At 49.2% G+C, this 15,211-nt stretch overlaps 1 protein-coding gene across 1 annotated transcript in view; it reads right to left on the minus strand.

The window, feature by feature from the left end:
- otud7a (OTU deubiquitinase 7A) overlaps positions 1–13,162 on the minus strand; it is a 76,103-nt gene extending 62,941 nt beyond the window's left edge. The window contains exon 1 of the mRNA XM_064964277.1: positions 13,015–13,162. Within this exon, the coding sequence (XP_064820349.1) occupies positions 13,015–13,099 (85 nt within the window). The 5' untranslated portion in view covers positions 13,100–13,162. The remainder of the gene's footprint in view (positions 1–13,014) is intronic.
- Between the last annotated feature and the right edge of the window lie 2,049 nt (positions 13,163–15,211).

A 15,211-nucleotide genomic window follows, 5' to 3' on the forward strand; every position in this document is an offset into this window, starting at 1 on the left:
TGTTCTAGGTTCAGTATGGAAGAAGAGAGGTGCTAGTCTAGGTTCAGTATGGTATATCAGAGAGGTGCTGGTCTAGAGAGAGGTGCTGGTCTAGGTTCAGTATGGTAGAAGAGTGGTGCTGGTCTAGAGATGAACTACAATTAAAGATGTCCGTGATGTGATTTGAATACCCAACCTTTGGGTTGCTAGACGTTTTTGGTTGCTAGACGTTTTGGGTTGCTAGACGTTCGCGTTATGCTGCTACCCATCTTCATCGGCCAACCTCCCCCCTTTCGTTTTTGGCTTAAGTAACCTTCTATCTTATGAAACCATAACGAACGTAACATATCGCAGCCCGGCCTCAAAAACGAAACGTCCCTGCTTCTTCCCTTCATGCCAGCCTGGCCTCAAAAATGAAACGTCCCTGCTGCTTCCCTTCATGCCAGCCTGGCCTCAAAAACGAAACGTCCCTGCTGCTTCCCTGCATGCCAGCCTGGCCTCAAAAACAAAACGTCCCTGCTGCTTCTCTACATGCCAGCCCAGCCTCAAAAACGAAACGTCCCTGCTTCTTCCCTTCATGCCAGCCTGGCCTCAAAAACGAAACGTCCCTGCTGCTTCCCTGCATGCCAGCCTGGCCTCAAAAACGAAACGTCCCTGCTGCTTCTCTACATGCCAGCCTGGCCTCAAAAACGAAACGTCCCTACTGCTTCCCTACATGCCAGCCTGGCCTCTAAAACGAAACGTCCCTGCTGCTTCCCTACATGCCAGCCCGACCTCAAAAACGAAACGTCCCTGCTGTATTCCCAGCTAAAAAACGTCTAGCAACACAAAACGTCTAGCAACCCAAAAGTTGCGTATTCAAATCGCATCACGGACAACTTTAATTGTAATTCGACTCTTATCTTATCATTGGATTACGGGCATCCCCAAATTAATATTGCACATGCCATATACGAAACGTAACATATCATAGTAATTTGGTTGTCACAGATTTACGTGTACTATGTTACATTTACCTCTGAGTCCAGGTTGTACATGCCTGTAAGACTTCACACAGCACCGCACCCACGCACACACACACAGGGAGATGTGAGTTAGCTGGTGATGTCATTTCATATGTTGAGCTGCTAACTAGGACAGTCCCTTCCCTCAGCGAGAACACACACTGTCATGTCTTACTGAGTGAGTCAAATGTCTAAACACATGTTTTCACTATGGGGTATTGTCATTATGGGATGGGGTATTGTCACTATGGGATGTGGTATTGTCATTATGGGGTATTGTCATTATGGGATGGGGTATTGATACTATGGGATGGGGTATTGTCATTATGGGGTATTGTCACTATGGGATGTGGTATTGTCATTATGGGGTATTGTCATTATGGGATGGGGTATTGATACTATGGGATGGGGTATTGTCATTATGGGGTATTGTCACTATGGGATGTGGTATTGTCATTATGGGGTATTGTCATTATGGGATGGGGTATTGATACTATGGGATGGGGTATTGTCATTATGGGGTATTGTCACTATGGGATGTGGTATTGTCATTATGGGGTATTGTCACTATGGGATGTGGTATTGTCATTATGGGGTATTGTCACTATAGGATGTGGTATTGTCATTATGGGGTATTGTCATTATGGGATGGGGTATTGATACTATGGGATGGGGTATTGTCATTATGGGGTATTGTCACTATGGGATGGGGTATTGTCATTATGGGGTATTGTCACTATGGGATGTGGTATTGTCATTATGGGGTATTGTCATTATGGGATGGGCTACTGTCACTATGGGATGGAGTATTGTCATTATGGGGTATTGTCACTATGGGATGTGGTATTGTCATTATGGGGTATTGTGTGTGAGACAGGTGAGAGAGAAAACACATCTATTTTGAATTCAGGCTGTAACACAACACAATGTTGAATAAGTCGAGGGGTATGAATACTTTCTGAAGGCCGCCGTACATCACAGTAGAGATCAAGTTCACGGCAGGGTAGCCTAGTGGTTAGAGTGGAGGGGCGGCAGGTAGACTAGTGGTTAGAGTGGAGGGGCGGTAGGGTAGCCTAGTGGTTAGAGTGGAGGGGCGGGAGGTAGACTAGTGGTTAGAGTGGAGGGGCGGTAGGGTAGACTAGTGGTTAGAGTGGAGGGGCGGGGCGGGAGGTAGACTAGTGGTTAGAGTGGAGGGGCGGTAGGGTAGACTAGTGGTTAGAGTGGAGGGGCGGCAGGTAGACTAGTGGTTAGAGTGGAGGGGCGGGAGGTAGACTAGTGGTTAGAGTGGAGGGGCGGTAGGGTAGACTAGTGGTTAGAGTGGAGGGGCGGGAGGTAGACTAGTGGTTAGAGTGGAGGGGCGGCAGGGTAGCCTAGTGGTTAGAGTGGAGGGGCAGCAGGGTAGCCTAGTGGTTAGAGTGGAGGGGCGGTAGGTAGCCTAGTGGTTAGAGTGGAGGGGCGGGAGGTAGACTAGTGGTTAGAGTGGAGGGTTAGAGTGGAGGGGCGGTAGGTAGCCTAGTGGTTAGAGTGGAGAGGCGGTAGGGTAGACTAGTGGTTAGAGTGGAGGGGCGGCAGGGTAGCCTAGTGGTTAGAGTGGAGGGGCGGTAGGTAGCCTAGTGGTTAGAGTGGAGGGGCGGGAGGTAGACTAGTGGTTAGAGTGGAGGGGCGGGAGGTAGACTAGTGGTTAGAGTGGAGGGGCGGTAGGTAGCCTAGTGGTTAGAGTGGAGGGGCGGTAGGGTAGCCTAGTGGTTAGAGTGGAGGGGAGGTAGGTAGCCTAGTGGTTAGAGTGGAGGGGCGGTAGGTAGCCTAGTGGTTAGAGTGGAGGGGCGGTAGGTAGCCTAGTGGTTAGAGTGGAGGGGCGGCAGGGTGGCCTAGTGGTTAGAGTGGAGGGGCGGTAGGTAGCCTAGTGGTTAGAGTGGAGGGGCGGGAGGTAGACTAGTGGTTAGAGTGGAGGGGCGGTAGGGTAGCCTAGTGGTTAGAGTGGAGGGGCGGCAGGGTGGCCTAGTGGTTAGAGTGGAGGGGCGGCAGGTTAGCCTAGTGGTTAGAGTGGAGGGGCGGCAGGGTAGCCTAGTGGTTAGAGCGTTGGATTAGTAACCGGAAGGTTGCAAGTTCAAACCCCCGAGCTGACAAGGTACAAATCTGTCGTTCTGCCCCCTGAACAGGCAGTTAACCCGCTGTTCCTAGGCCGTCATTGAAAACAATAATTTGTTCTTAACTGACTTGCCTAGTTAAATAAAGGTAAAACATAAATAAAAAAAAATAAAAAAAGTTCACAACGACCTTCAGTGTATTTCACACAGAGTTGGGAGTTCGCTCATAAAGCCATCGCTGGGATGGTTAGGGTTAGGATGGCAATCCAGGCTGCAGCAGACCTATTAGCATTTGTGCTAACAACAACAGCAGAGAAGTATTAGCATCCATGCTAACACAACAACAGCAGAGAAGTATTAGCATCCATGCTAACGCGACAGCTGAAAAGTACCTATAGGCCTATTGGTATCTATGCTAACACTAGCATCCACGCTAACACAACAACAGATAAAATACTGTAGGCCTATTGGCATCTACAGTATGCTAACACTAACATCCAAGCTAACACAACAACAGATAAAATACTGTAGGCCTATTGGTATCTACAGTATGCTAACACTAGCATCCCATGCTAATACAACACCAGAGAAGTACTGTAGGCCTATTAGTATCTTTGCTAAAACTAGCATCAATGCTAATGTAATAACAGCGCAGTACTGTAGACCTGCTAAAACTAGCATCCATGCTAATGTAATAACAGAAAAATACTGTAGACCTATTGGTATCTATGCTAAAACTAGCATCCATGCTAATGTAATAACAGAAAAATACTGTAGACCTATTGGTATCTATGCTAAAACTAGCATCCATGCTAATGTAATAACAGAGGAATACTGTAGACCTATTGGTATCTATGCTAAAACTAGCATCCATGCTAATACAACAGTGCAAAAAGCGCTACACTACTGTATTGTGCATAGATATAATGCAAACAGCCAGCAAAGACATAACTACAGCCAGTTCGAACACAGGCCTCAAAAAACATCTCTCAATTAATTTCCAAAGAACAACAACCACTTGGCATCACGTGTCGATAAACATCTTGTATCCTTCAATGGCCGCATTAGAAGGTTTACAACAGTAAGAGTCACCAGCCGACACAGAATAGAGACAGCTGAGGATATAACTACATTATTCATTACCACTCTCTCTCCTATCTTTCTATCCCTCCTATCTTTCTCTTTAACTCTCTCTCATTTCTTATTTCCCTCCCTCCCTCCACCCTCTCACTCCCTCCCTCCCTCCCTCCACCCTCTCACTCCCTCCCTCCACCCTCTCACTCCCTCCCTCCCTCCCTCCACCCTCTCACTCCCTCCCTCCCTCCACCCTCTCACTCCCTCCCTCCCTCCACCCTCTCACTCCCTCCCTCCCTCCACCCTCTCACTCCCTCCCTCCCTCCACCCTCTCACTCCCTCCCTCCCTCCCTTCCTGCCAGCATCTCTCTCTCTCTCTCTCTAATTTCAATTTAAGGGTATTTTCTCTCTCTCTCTCTCTCTCTCTCTCTCTCTCTCTCTCTCTGTCTCAGCTCTAATGAAAAAGTGATGTCTGACCAAAGAGAGAGGGATGATGAAGATGGATTGAAGCCAGAATGAGACAAGGCTCCTCCTCTTCATCTGCTAACTAGCCTGTTCTGTCCGTCTGTGTTTCCTCACCAAATACAGCGTCTTGCTTTCTGACTTTAATGGGCTAATGAGTTCATGGTCGTCGTGACATGAACCGTCCCCTGAAATGATGTCCGTCCGCTTCACGTCCTGGTTCTGTTCGTTGAGGTGACAGACAACGATTTGGTCAGGAAGGCCGTCAGAAAGACACTAAGTTAAGAAAATATATAAAATATTCCTACAGGACATTTCTTTCCTTTCCTTTCTTTCCTTTCCTTTCTTCCTGCTACTGCCGATCTCTGTTTTCAACCTACAGGGCTACCGCATCACCATGTCTATGTAGGTGGAAGAGACATGGACCGGAGAGCTACTGTAGTAACCTCACAGTATCCACTGAGACTACTTCACGACAGGAAACAGAGGGGACCTTCCTGTAGGAAACATCTCTAGGAAACAGGAAACAGATGAAGAGACCTGACAGTAGGTAAAATCTATAGGAAACAGGAAACAGATGAAGAGACCTGACAGTAGGTAAAATCTATAGGAAACAGGAAACAGATGAAGAGACCTGACAGTAGGTAAAATCTATAGGAAACAGGAAACAGATGAAGAGACCTGACAGTAGGTAAAATCTATAAGAAACAGGAAACTGAGGAGGAGACCTGACAGTAGGTAAAATCTATAAGAAACAGGAAACTGAGGAGGAGACCTGACAGTAGGTAAAATCTATAAGAAACAGGAAACTGAGGAGGAGACCTGACAGTAGGTAAAAGCTACAGGAAACAGGAAACAGATGAGGGGACCATACTGAAGGAAACATCTCTAGGAAACAGAGGAGGAGACCTGACAGTAGGAAACATCTCTAGGAATCAGGAAACAGATGAGGAGACCTGACAGTAGGAAACATCTCTAGGAAACAGGAAACAGAGGAAGGGACCTTACTGAAGGAAACATCTCTAGGAAACAGGAAACAGATGAGGGGACCTGACAGTAGGAAACATCTCTAGGAAACAGGAAACAGATGAGGAGACCTGACAGTAGGAAACATCTCTAGGAAACAGGAAACAGAGGAAGGGACCTTACTGAAGGAAACATCTCTAGGACATAGGAAACAGAGGAGGAGACCTGACTGATGGAAACATCTCTAGGAAACAGGAAACAGAGGAAGGGACCTTACTGAAGGAAACATCTCTAGGACATAGGAAACAGCGGAGGGGACCTGACTGAAGGAAACATCTCTAGGAGGTAAAATCTGTAATGTTCTCTGTCTCTGACATGGACGAGGACATCTAGTTTAGTATTGGACTAAACAGCAGGAAGAAACATATTGAGTGTGATCATATTCTGCCCTGCTACTAACCAGGGACAGCAATTACTGGACTGAAACAAAAATATAACCCAAAATGTAACCCTAACCCTGATACTATGTCCCACCCAGTCCAGTCCTCTCTAACCCTGATACTATGTCCCACCCAGTCCAGTCCTCCCTAACCCTGATACTATGTCCCACCCAGTCCTCCCTAACCCTGATACTATGTCCCCACCCAGTCCAGTCCTCCCTAACCCTGATACTATGTCCCCACCCAGTCCAGTCCTCCCTAACCCTGATACTATGTCCCACCCAGTCCAGTCCTCCCTAACCCTGATACTATGTCCCCACCCAGTCCAGTCCTATCTAACCCTGATACTATGTCCCCACCCAGTCCAGTCCTCTCTAACCCTGATACTATGTCCCCACCCAGTCCAGTCCTCCCTAACCCTGATACTATGTCCCCACCTAGTCCAGTCCTCCCTAACCCTGATACTATGTCCCACCCAGTCCAGTCCTCCCTAACCCTGATACTATGTCCCACCCAGTCCTATCTAACCCTGATACTATGTCCTACCCAGTCCAGTCCTATCTAACCCTGATACTATGTCCCACCCAGTCCAGTCCTATCTAACCCTGATACTATGTCCCCACCCAGTCCTCCCTAACCCTGATACTATGTCCCCACCCAGTCCTCCCTAACCCTGATACTATGTCCTACCCAGTCCTCACTAACCCTGATACTATGTCCTACCCAGTCCTCCCTAACCCTGATACTATGTCCCCACCCAGTCCAGTCCTATCTAACCCTGATACTATGTCCCCACCCAGTCCTCCCTAACCCTGATACTATGTCCTACCCAGTCCTCCCTAACCCTGATACTATGTCCCCACCCAGTCCTCCCTAACCCTCATACTATGTCCCACCCAGTCCTCCCTAACCCTGATACTATGTCCCACCCAGTCCAGTCCTATCTAACCCTGGTACTATGTCCCACCCAGTCCTCCCTAACCCTGATACTATGTCCCCACCCAGTCTAGTCCTCCCTAACCCTGATACTATGTCCCACCCAGTCCAGTCCTATCTAACCCTGGTACTATGTCCCACCCAGTCATCCCTAACCCTGATACTATGTCCCACCCAGTCCTCCCTAACCCTGATACTATGTCCCCACCCAGTCTAGTCCTATCTAACCCTGGTACTATGTCCCACCCAGTCATCCCTAACCCTGATACTATGTCCCACCCAGTCCTCCCTAACCCTCATACTATGTCCCCACCCAGTCCAGTCCTCCCTAACCCTGATACTATGTCCCCACCCAGTCCAGTCCTATCTAACCCTGATATTATGTCCCACCCAGTCCAGTCCTCCCTAACCCTGATACTATGTCCCACCCAGTCCAGTCCTATCTAACCCTGATACTATGTCCCACCCAGTCCAGTCCTATCTAACCCTGGTACTATGTCCCACCCAGTCATCCCTAACCCTGATACTATGTCCCACCCAGTCCTCCCTAACCCTGATACTATGTCCCCACCCAGTCTAGTCCTATCTAACCCTGATACTATGTCCCACCCAGTCCAGTCCTCCCTAACCCTGATACTATGTCCCACCCAGTCCAGTCCTCCCTAACCCTGCTACTATGTCCCACCCAGTCCTCCCTAACCCTGATACTATGTCCTACCCAGTCCTCCCTAACCCTGATACTATGTCCTACCCAGTCCTCCCTAACCCTGATACTATGTCCACACCCAGTCCAGTCCTCCCTAACCCTGATACTATGTCCCACCCAGTCCTCCCTAACCCTGATACTATGTCCCACCCAGTCCTCCCTAACCCTGATACTATGTCCTACCCAGTCCTCCCTAACCCTGATACTATGTCCCACCCAGTCCAGTCCTCTCTAACCCTGATACTATGTCCCACCCAGTCCAGTCCTATCTAACCCTGATACTATGTCCCACCCAGTCCTCCCTAACCCTGATACTATGTCCCACCCAGTCCTCCCTAACCCTGATACTATGTCCTACCCAGTCCAGTCCTCTCTAACCCTGATACTTTGTCCTACCCAGTCCAGTCCTCCCTAACCCTGATACTATGTCCCCACCCAGTCCAGTCCTATCTAACCCTGATACTATGTCCCCACCCAGTCCTATCTAACCCTGATACTATGTCCCACCCAGTCCAGTCATCCCTAACCCTGATACTATGTCCCACCCAGTCCTCCCTAACCCTGATACTATGTCCTACCCAGTCCAGTCCTCCCTAACCCTGATACTATGTCCCCACCCAGTCCAGTCCTCCCTTACCCTGATACTATGTCCTACCCAGTCCTCCCTAACCCTGATACTATGTCCTACCCAGTCCAGTCCTCTCTAACCCTGATACTATGTCCCACCCAGCCCAGTCCTCCCTAACCCTGATACTATGTCCTACCCAGTCCTCTCTAACCCTGATACTATGTCCTACCCAGTCCTCCCTAACCCTGATACTATGTCCCCACCCAGTCCTCCCTAACCCTGATACTATCTCCCCACCCAGTCCAGTCCTCCCTAACCCTGATACTATGTCCCCACCCAGTCCAGTCCTCCCTAACCCTGATACTATGTCCCACCCAGTCCAGTCCTCCCTAACCCTGATACTATGTCCCACCCAGTCCTCCCTAACCCTGATACTATGTCCCACCCAGTCCTCCCTAACCCTGATACTATGTCCCACCCAGTCCTCCCTAACCCTGATACTATGTCCCCACCCAGTCCAGTCCTCCCTTACCCTGATAATATGTCCCACCCAGTCCAGTCCTCCCTAACCCTGATACTATGTCCCACCCAGTCCTCTCTAACCCTGATACTATGTCCCACCCAGTCCAGTCCTCTCTAACCCATATACTATGTCCTACCCAGTCCTCCCTAACCCTGATACTATGTCCCACCCAGTCCTCCCTAACCCTGATACTATGTCCTACCCAATCCTCCCTAACCCTGATACTATGTCCTACCCAGTCCTCTCTAACCCTGATACTATGTCCCACCCAGTCCAGTCCTCTCTAACCCTGATACTATGTCCTACCCAGTCCTCCCTAACCCTGATACTATGTCCTACCCAGTCCTCTCTAACCCTGATACTATGTCCCACCCAGTCCTCCCTAACCCTGATACTATGTCCCACCCAGTCCAGTCCTCCCTAACCCTGATAATATGTCCCACCCAGTCCAGTCCTCCCTAACCCTGATACTATGTCCCCACCCAGTCCTCCCTAACCCTGATACTATGTCCCACCCAGTCATCCCTAACCCTGATACTATGTCCCACCCAGTCCTCCCTAACCCTGATACTATGTCCTACCCAGTCCTCACTAACCCTGATACTATGTCCTACCCAATCCTCCCTAACCCTGATACTATGTCCCACCCAGTCCTCTCTAACCCTGATACTATGTCCTACCCAGTCCTCCCTAACCCTGATACTATGTCCTACCCAGTCCTCTCTAACCCTGATACTATGTCCCACCCAGTCCAGTCCTCTCTAACCCTGATACTATGTCCTACCCAGTCCTCCCTAACCCTGATACTATGTCCTACCCAGTCCTCTCTAACCCTGATACTATGTCCCACCCAGTCCTCCCTAACCCTGATACTATGTCCCACCCAGTCCAGTCCTCCCTAACCCTGATAATATGTCCCACCCAGTCCAGTCCTCCCTAACCCTGATACTATGTCCCCACCCAGTCCTCCCTAACCCTGATACTATGTCCCACCCAGTCATCCCTAACCCTGATACTATGTCCCACCCAGTCCTCCCTAACCCTGATACTATGTCCTACCCAGTCCTCACTAACCCTGATACTATGTCCTACCCAATCCTCCCTAACCCTGATACTATGTCCCACCCAGTCCTCTCTAACCCTGATACTATGTCCTACCCAGTCCTCCCTAACCCTGATACTATGTCCTACCCAGTCCAGTCCTCCCTAACCCTGATACTATGTCCCCACCCAGTCCAGTCCTCCCTAACCCTGATACTATGTCCTACCCAGTCCTCCCTAACCCTGATACTATGTCCCACCCAGTCCAGTCCTCCCTAACCCTGATACTATGTCCCCACCCAGTCCTCCCTAACCCTGATACTATGTCCCACCCAGTCCAGTCCTATCTAACCCTGATACTATGTCCTACCCAGTCCTATTTAACCCTGATACTATGTCCTACCCAGTCCTATCTAACCCTGATATTATGTCCCACCCAGTCCAGTCCTCCCTAACCCTGATACTATGTCCCACCCAGTCCAGTCCTACCCAGCCCAGTCCTATCTAACCTGGTCCTGTCCAGCCCAGTCCAGTCCTATCTTACCCAGTCCAGTCCTATCTAACCCAGTCCAATCCTATCTAACCCAGTCCTATCTAATCCAGTCATGTCTAACCCAGTCCAGTCCTATCTTACCCAGTCCAGTCCTATCTAACCCAGTCCAGTCCTATCTAACCCAGTCCTATCTAATCCAGTCCTATCAAACCCAGTACAGTCATATCTTACCCAGTCCAGTCCTATCTAACCCAGTCCAGTCCTATCTAACCCAGTCCAGTCCTATCTAACCCAGTCCTATCTAACCCAGTCCAATCCTATCTAACCCAGTCCTATCTAATCCAGTCCTGTCTATCCCAGTCCAGTCCTATCTTACCCAGTCCAGTCCTATCTAATCCAGTCCTATCTAACCCAGTCCAGTCCTATCTAACCCAGTCCAGTCCTATCTAACCCAGTCCTATCTAATCCAGTCCTGTCTATCCCAGTCCAGTCCTATCTTACCCAGTCCAGTCCTATCTAACCCAGTCCAGTCCTATCTAATCCAGTCCCCTCTAACCCAGTCCTATCAAACCAAGTCCAGTCATACCTAACCCAGTCCTATCCAACCCAGTCCAGTCATACCTAACCCAGTCCAGTCATACCTAAACCAGTCCAGTCCTATCTTACCCAGTCCAGTCCTATCTAACCCAACTGTACCTAACCCAGTCCTACCTCACCCAGCCTTGTCTAACCCAGTCCTACCTAACCCAGTCCTATCTAACCCAGTGCTACCTTACCAAGTCCAGTCCTATCTAACCCAGCCATACCTAACCCAGTCCTATCTCACCCAGGCCTGTCTAACCCAGTCCAGTCCTATCTAACCCAGTCCTACCTAACCCAGTCTAACCCAGCTGTACCTAACCCAGCCCTACCTAACCCAGTCCTATCTAACCTAACCCAGCCTAACCCAGCCCTACCTAACCCAGTCATATCTAACCTAACCCAGTCTAACCCAGCCGTACCTAACCCAGTCCTATCTAACCCAGCCCAGTCCTACCTCACCCAGTCCTGTCTAACCCAGTCCAGTCCTATCTAACCCAGTCCAGTCCTATCTAACCCAGTCCTATCTAACCCAGTTCTACCTAACCCAGTCTTACCCAGCCGTACCTAACCCAGTCCTACCTAACACAGTCCTATCTAACCCAGCCCAGTCCTACCTAACCCAGACCTACCTAACCCAGCCCAGTCCTACCTAACCCAGTCCTACCTAACCCAGCCCAGTCCTACCTAACCCAGTCCTACCTAACCCAGACCTACCTAACCCAGCCCGGTTCTGGACTTACCTTCCAGCATATCTCTGGCCAGCCCAGTCCTACCTAACCCACTCCTACCTAACCCAGTCCTACCTAACCCAGCCCAGTCCTACCTAACCCAGACCTACCTAACCCAGCCCAGTCCTACCTAACCCAGCCCGGTTGTGGTCTTACCTTCCAGCAGATCTCTGGCCAGCCCAGTCCTACCTAACCCAGTCCTACCTAACCCAGTCCTACCTAACCCAGCCCAGTCCTACCTAACACAGACCTACCTAACCCAGACCTACCTAACCCAGCCCAGTCCTACCTAACCCAGACCTACCTAACCCAGACCTACCTAACCCAGCCCAGTCCTACCTAACCCAGCCCGGTTGTGGTCTTACCTTCCAGCAGATTTCTGGCATGTCCAGTCCTACCTAACCCAGTCCTACCTACCCCAGTCCTATCTAACCCAGCCCAGTCCTACCTAACACAGCCCTGTCTAACCCAGTCCAGTCCTACCTAACCCAGCCCAGTACTACCTAACCCAGTCCTACCTAACCCAGTCGTATCTAACCCAGCCCAGTCCTACCTAACCCAGTCCAGTCCTAACTAACCCAGACCTACCTAACCCAGTCCTATCTAACCCAGCCCAGTCCTACCTAACCCAGACCTACCTAACCCAGCCCAGTCCTACCTAACCCAGTCCTATCTAACCCAGCCCAGTCCTACCTAACCCAGTCCTACCTAACCCAGCCCAGTCCTATCTAACCCAGCCCAGTCCTACCTAACCCAGCCCGGTTCTGGTCTTACCTTCCAGCAGATCTCTGGCCAGTCCAGTCCTACCTAACCCAGTCCTACCTAACCCAGTCCTATCTAACCCAGTCCTACCTAACCCAGTCCAGTCCTATCTAACCCAGCCCAGTCCTACCTAACCCAGTCCTATCTAACCCAGCCCAGTCCTACCTAACCCAGTCGTATCTAACCCAGCCCAGTCCTAACTAACCCAGACCTACCTAACCCAGTCCTATCTAACCCAGCCCAGTCCTACCTAACCCAGACCTACCTAACCCAGCCCAGTCCTACCTAACCCAGTCCTATCTAACCCAGCCCAGTCCTACCTAACCCAGTCCTACCTAACCCAGTCCTATCTAACCCAGTCCTACCTAACCCAGCCCAGTCCTACCTAACCCAGCCCGGTTCTGGTCTTACCTTCCAGCAGATCTCTGGCCAGTCCAGTCCTACCTAACCCAGCCCAGTCCTACCTAACCCAGCCCAGTTGTGGTCTTACCTTCCAGCAGATCTCTGGCCAGTCCAGTCCTACCTAACCCAGTCCTACCTAACCCAGCCCGGTTCTGGTCTTACCTTCCAGCAGATCTCTGGCCAGCCCAGTCCTACCTAACCCAGCCCAGTCCTACCTAACCCAGCCCAGTCCTACCTAACCCAGCCCGGTTCTGGTCTTACCTTCCAGCAGATCTCTGGCCAGCCCAGGCTCCGCCCCAGTGGACCTGACGAAGTCCGACAGGACGGCGTCCATGTCCAGAGTCATGTGATCATGTGGATGGGCTGCCCAGGCCGCTACGGTCACCTTAGTGGACGCCAGCCTTCACACTGTCATCTGGGAACACGAGGACACACACACACACACACACAGAGACACACACACACACACACACACACACACACACACACACACACACACACACACAAACACACAAAAACACACACACACACAGACACAGACACACAGACACAGACACACACAAACACACACACACACAACCCGTTTGATGAGTTCATACAAGTAGCTTTGTGAAGGCAGTGTGATCTAACCAAAGTGTCACAGTGTCACTGGACTGGGTTAGACAGGACATCACAGTAGCCTGTCATATTCCAGGGGATCACACTGCGCCTTGGAGAAAAAGGTTGACTTGAACGAGTGTGTGTGTGTACAGCTGCACGTGCATGGTTGCCTCCACACAGTATGTTTGTATTTATGAGTGTGTTGGAGTGTAGTGTAGTGTAGTGTAGTATATTATAGTGTAGTTAGAGTAGTGTAGTGTAGTGTAGTGTAGAGTATAGTAGTGTAGTGTAGTGTAGTATAGTGTAGTTTGATTTGTGTAGTGTAGTGTAGTTGGAGTAGTGTAGTGTGGTTAGAGTAGTGTAGTATAGTGTAGTTAGAGTAGTGTAGTGTAGTTAGAGTAGTGTCATGTAGTGTAGTATAGTTGGAGTAGTATAGTGTGGTTAGAGTAGTGTAGTGTAGTTAGAGTAGTGTAGTGTGGTTAGAGTAGTATAGTGTGGTTAGAGTAGTGTAGTGTGGTTAGAGTAGTGTAGTGTAGTTAGAGTAGTGTAGTGTAGTTAGAGTAGAGTAGTGTAGTGTAGTGTAGTGTAGTTGGAGTAGTATAGTGTGGTTAGAGTAGTGTAGTATAGTGTAGTTAGAGTAGTGTAGTTAGAATAGTGTAGTGCAGTTAGAGTGGTGTAGTGCAGTGTAGTGTGGTTAGAGTAGTGTAGTATAGTGTAGTTAGAGTAGTGTAGTGCAGTTAGAGTAGTGTAGTGTAGTGTAGACCATTGTAGTTAGTGGAGTGGAGTGTAGTTAGTGTTGTTGACCATTGTAGTTAGTGGAGTGGAGTGTAGTTGGTGTTGTTGACCATTGTAGTGTTGTGCAGTGGAGTGGAGTGGAGTTAGTGTAGTGTAGAGCAGTGTAGTGTAGAGTAGTGTAGTGTAGAGTAGTGTAGTGTAGAGCAGTTGGAGTGTAGTGGAGTGGAGTGGAGTGTAGTGTAGTTAGTGGAGTGGAGTTAGTGTAGTGTAGTTAGTGTAGTGTAGACCATTGTAGTGTAGTGGGGTGGAGTGTAGTTAGTGTTGTTGACCATTGTAGTGTAGTGGAGTGGAGTGTAGTTAGTGTTGTTGACCATTGTAGTGTAGTGGAGTGGAGTGTAGTTAGTGTTGTTGACCATTGTAGTGTAGTGGAGTGGAGTGTAGTTAGTGTTGTTGACCATTGTAGTGTAGTGGAGTGGAGTGTAGTTAGTGTTGTTGACCATTGTAGTGTAGTGAGTGGAATGTAGTTAGTGTTGTTGACCATTGTAGTGTAGTGGAGTGGAGTGTAGTTAGTGTTGTTGACCATTGTAGTGTAGTGGAGTGGAGTGTAGTTAGTGTTGTTGACCATTGTAGTGTAGTGGAGTGGAGTGTAGTTAGTGTTGTTGACCATTGTAGTGGAGTGCAGTGGAGTGTAGTGTAGTGGAGTGTAGTTCATGTAGTATAGTATAGTGTAGTTAGAATAGTGTGGTGTAGTTGGAGTAGTGTAGTGTAGTTAGAGTAGTGTAGTGTAGTTAGAGTAGTGTAGTGCAGTTAGAGTGGTGTGGTGCAGTGTAGTTAGTGTAGTGTAGTGTAGTGTAGTGTAGTGCAGTTAGAGCAGTGAAGTGTAGAGTAGTGTAGTTTAGTGTAGAGTAGTGTAATGTAGAGTAGTGTAGTGTAGTGTAGTGTAGTTAGAGTAGTGTAGTGTAGAGTAGTGTAGTTTAGTGTAGAGTAGTGTAATGTAGAGTAGTGTAGTGTAGTGTAGTGTAGTGTAGTGCAGTTAGAGTAGTGTAGTGTAGAGTAGTGTAGTTTAGTGTAGAGTAGTGTAATGTAGAGTAGTGTAGTGTAGTGTATAACAGTGTAGTGTAGT

This window comes from Oncorhynchus masou, unplaced genomic scaffold (assembly GCF_036934945.1).
Source record: "Oncorhynchus masou masou isolate Uvic2021 unplaced genomic scaffold, UVic_Omas_1.1 unplaced_scaffold_944, whole genome shotgun sequence".
NCBI classification, from domain to species: Eukaryota; Metazoa; Chordata; class Actinopteri; order Salmoniformes; family Salmonidae; genus Oncorhynchus; species Oncorhynchus masou.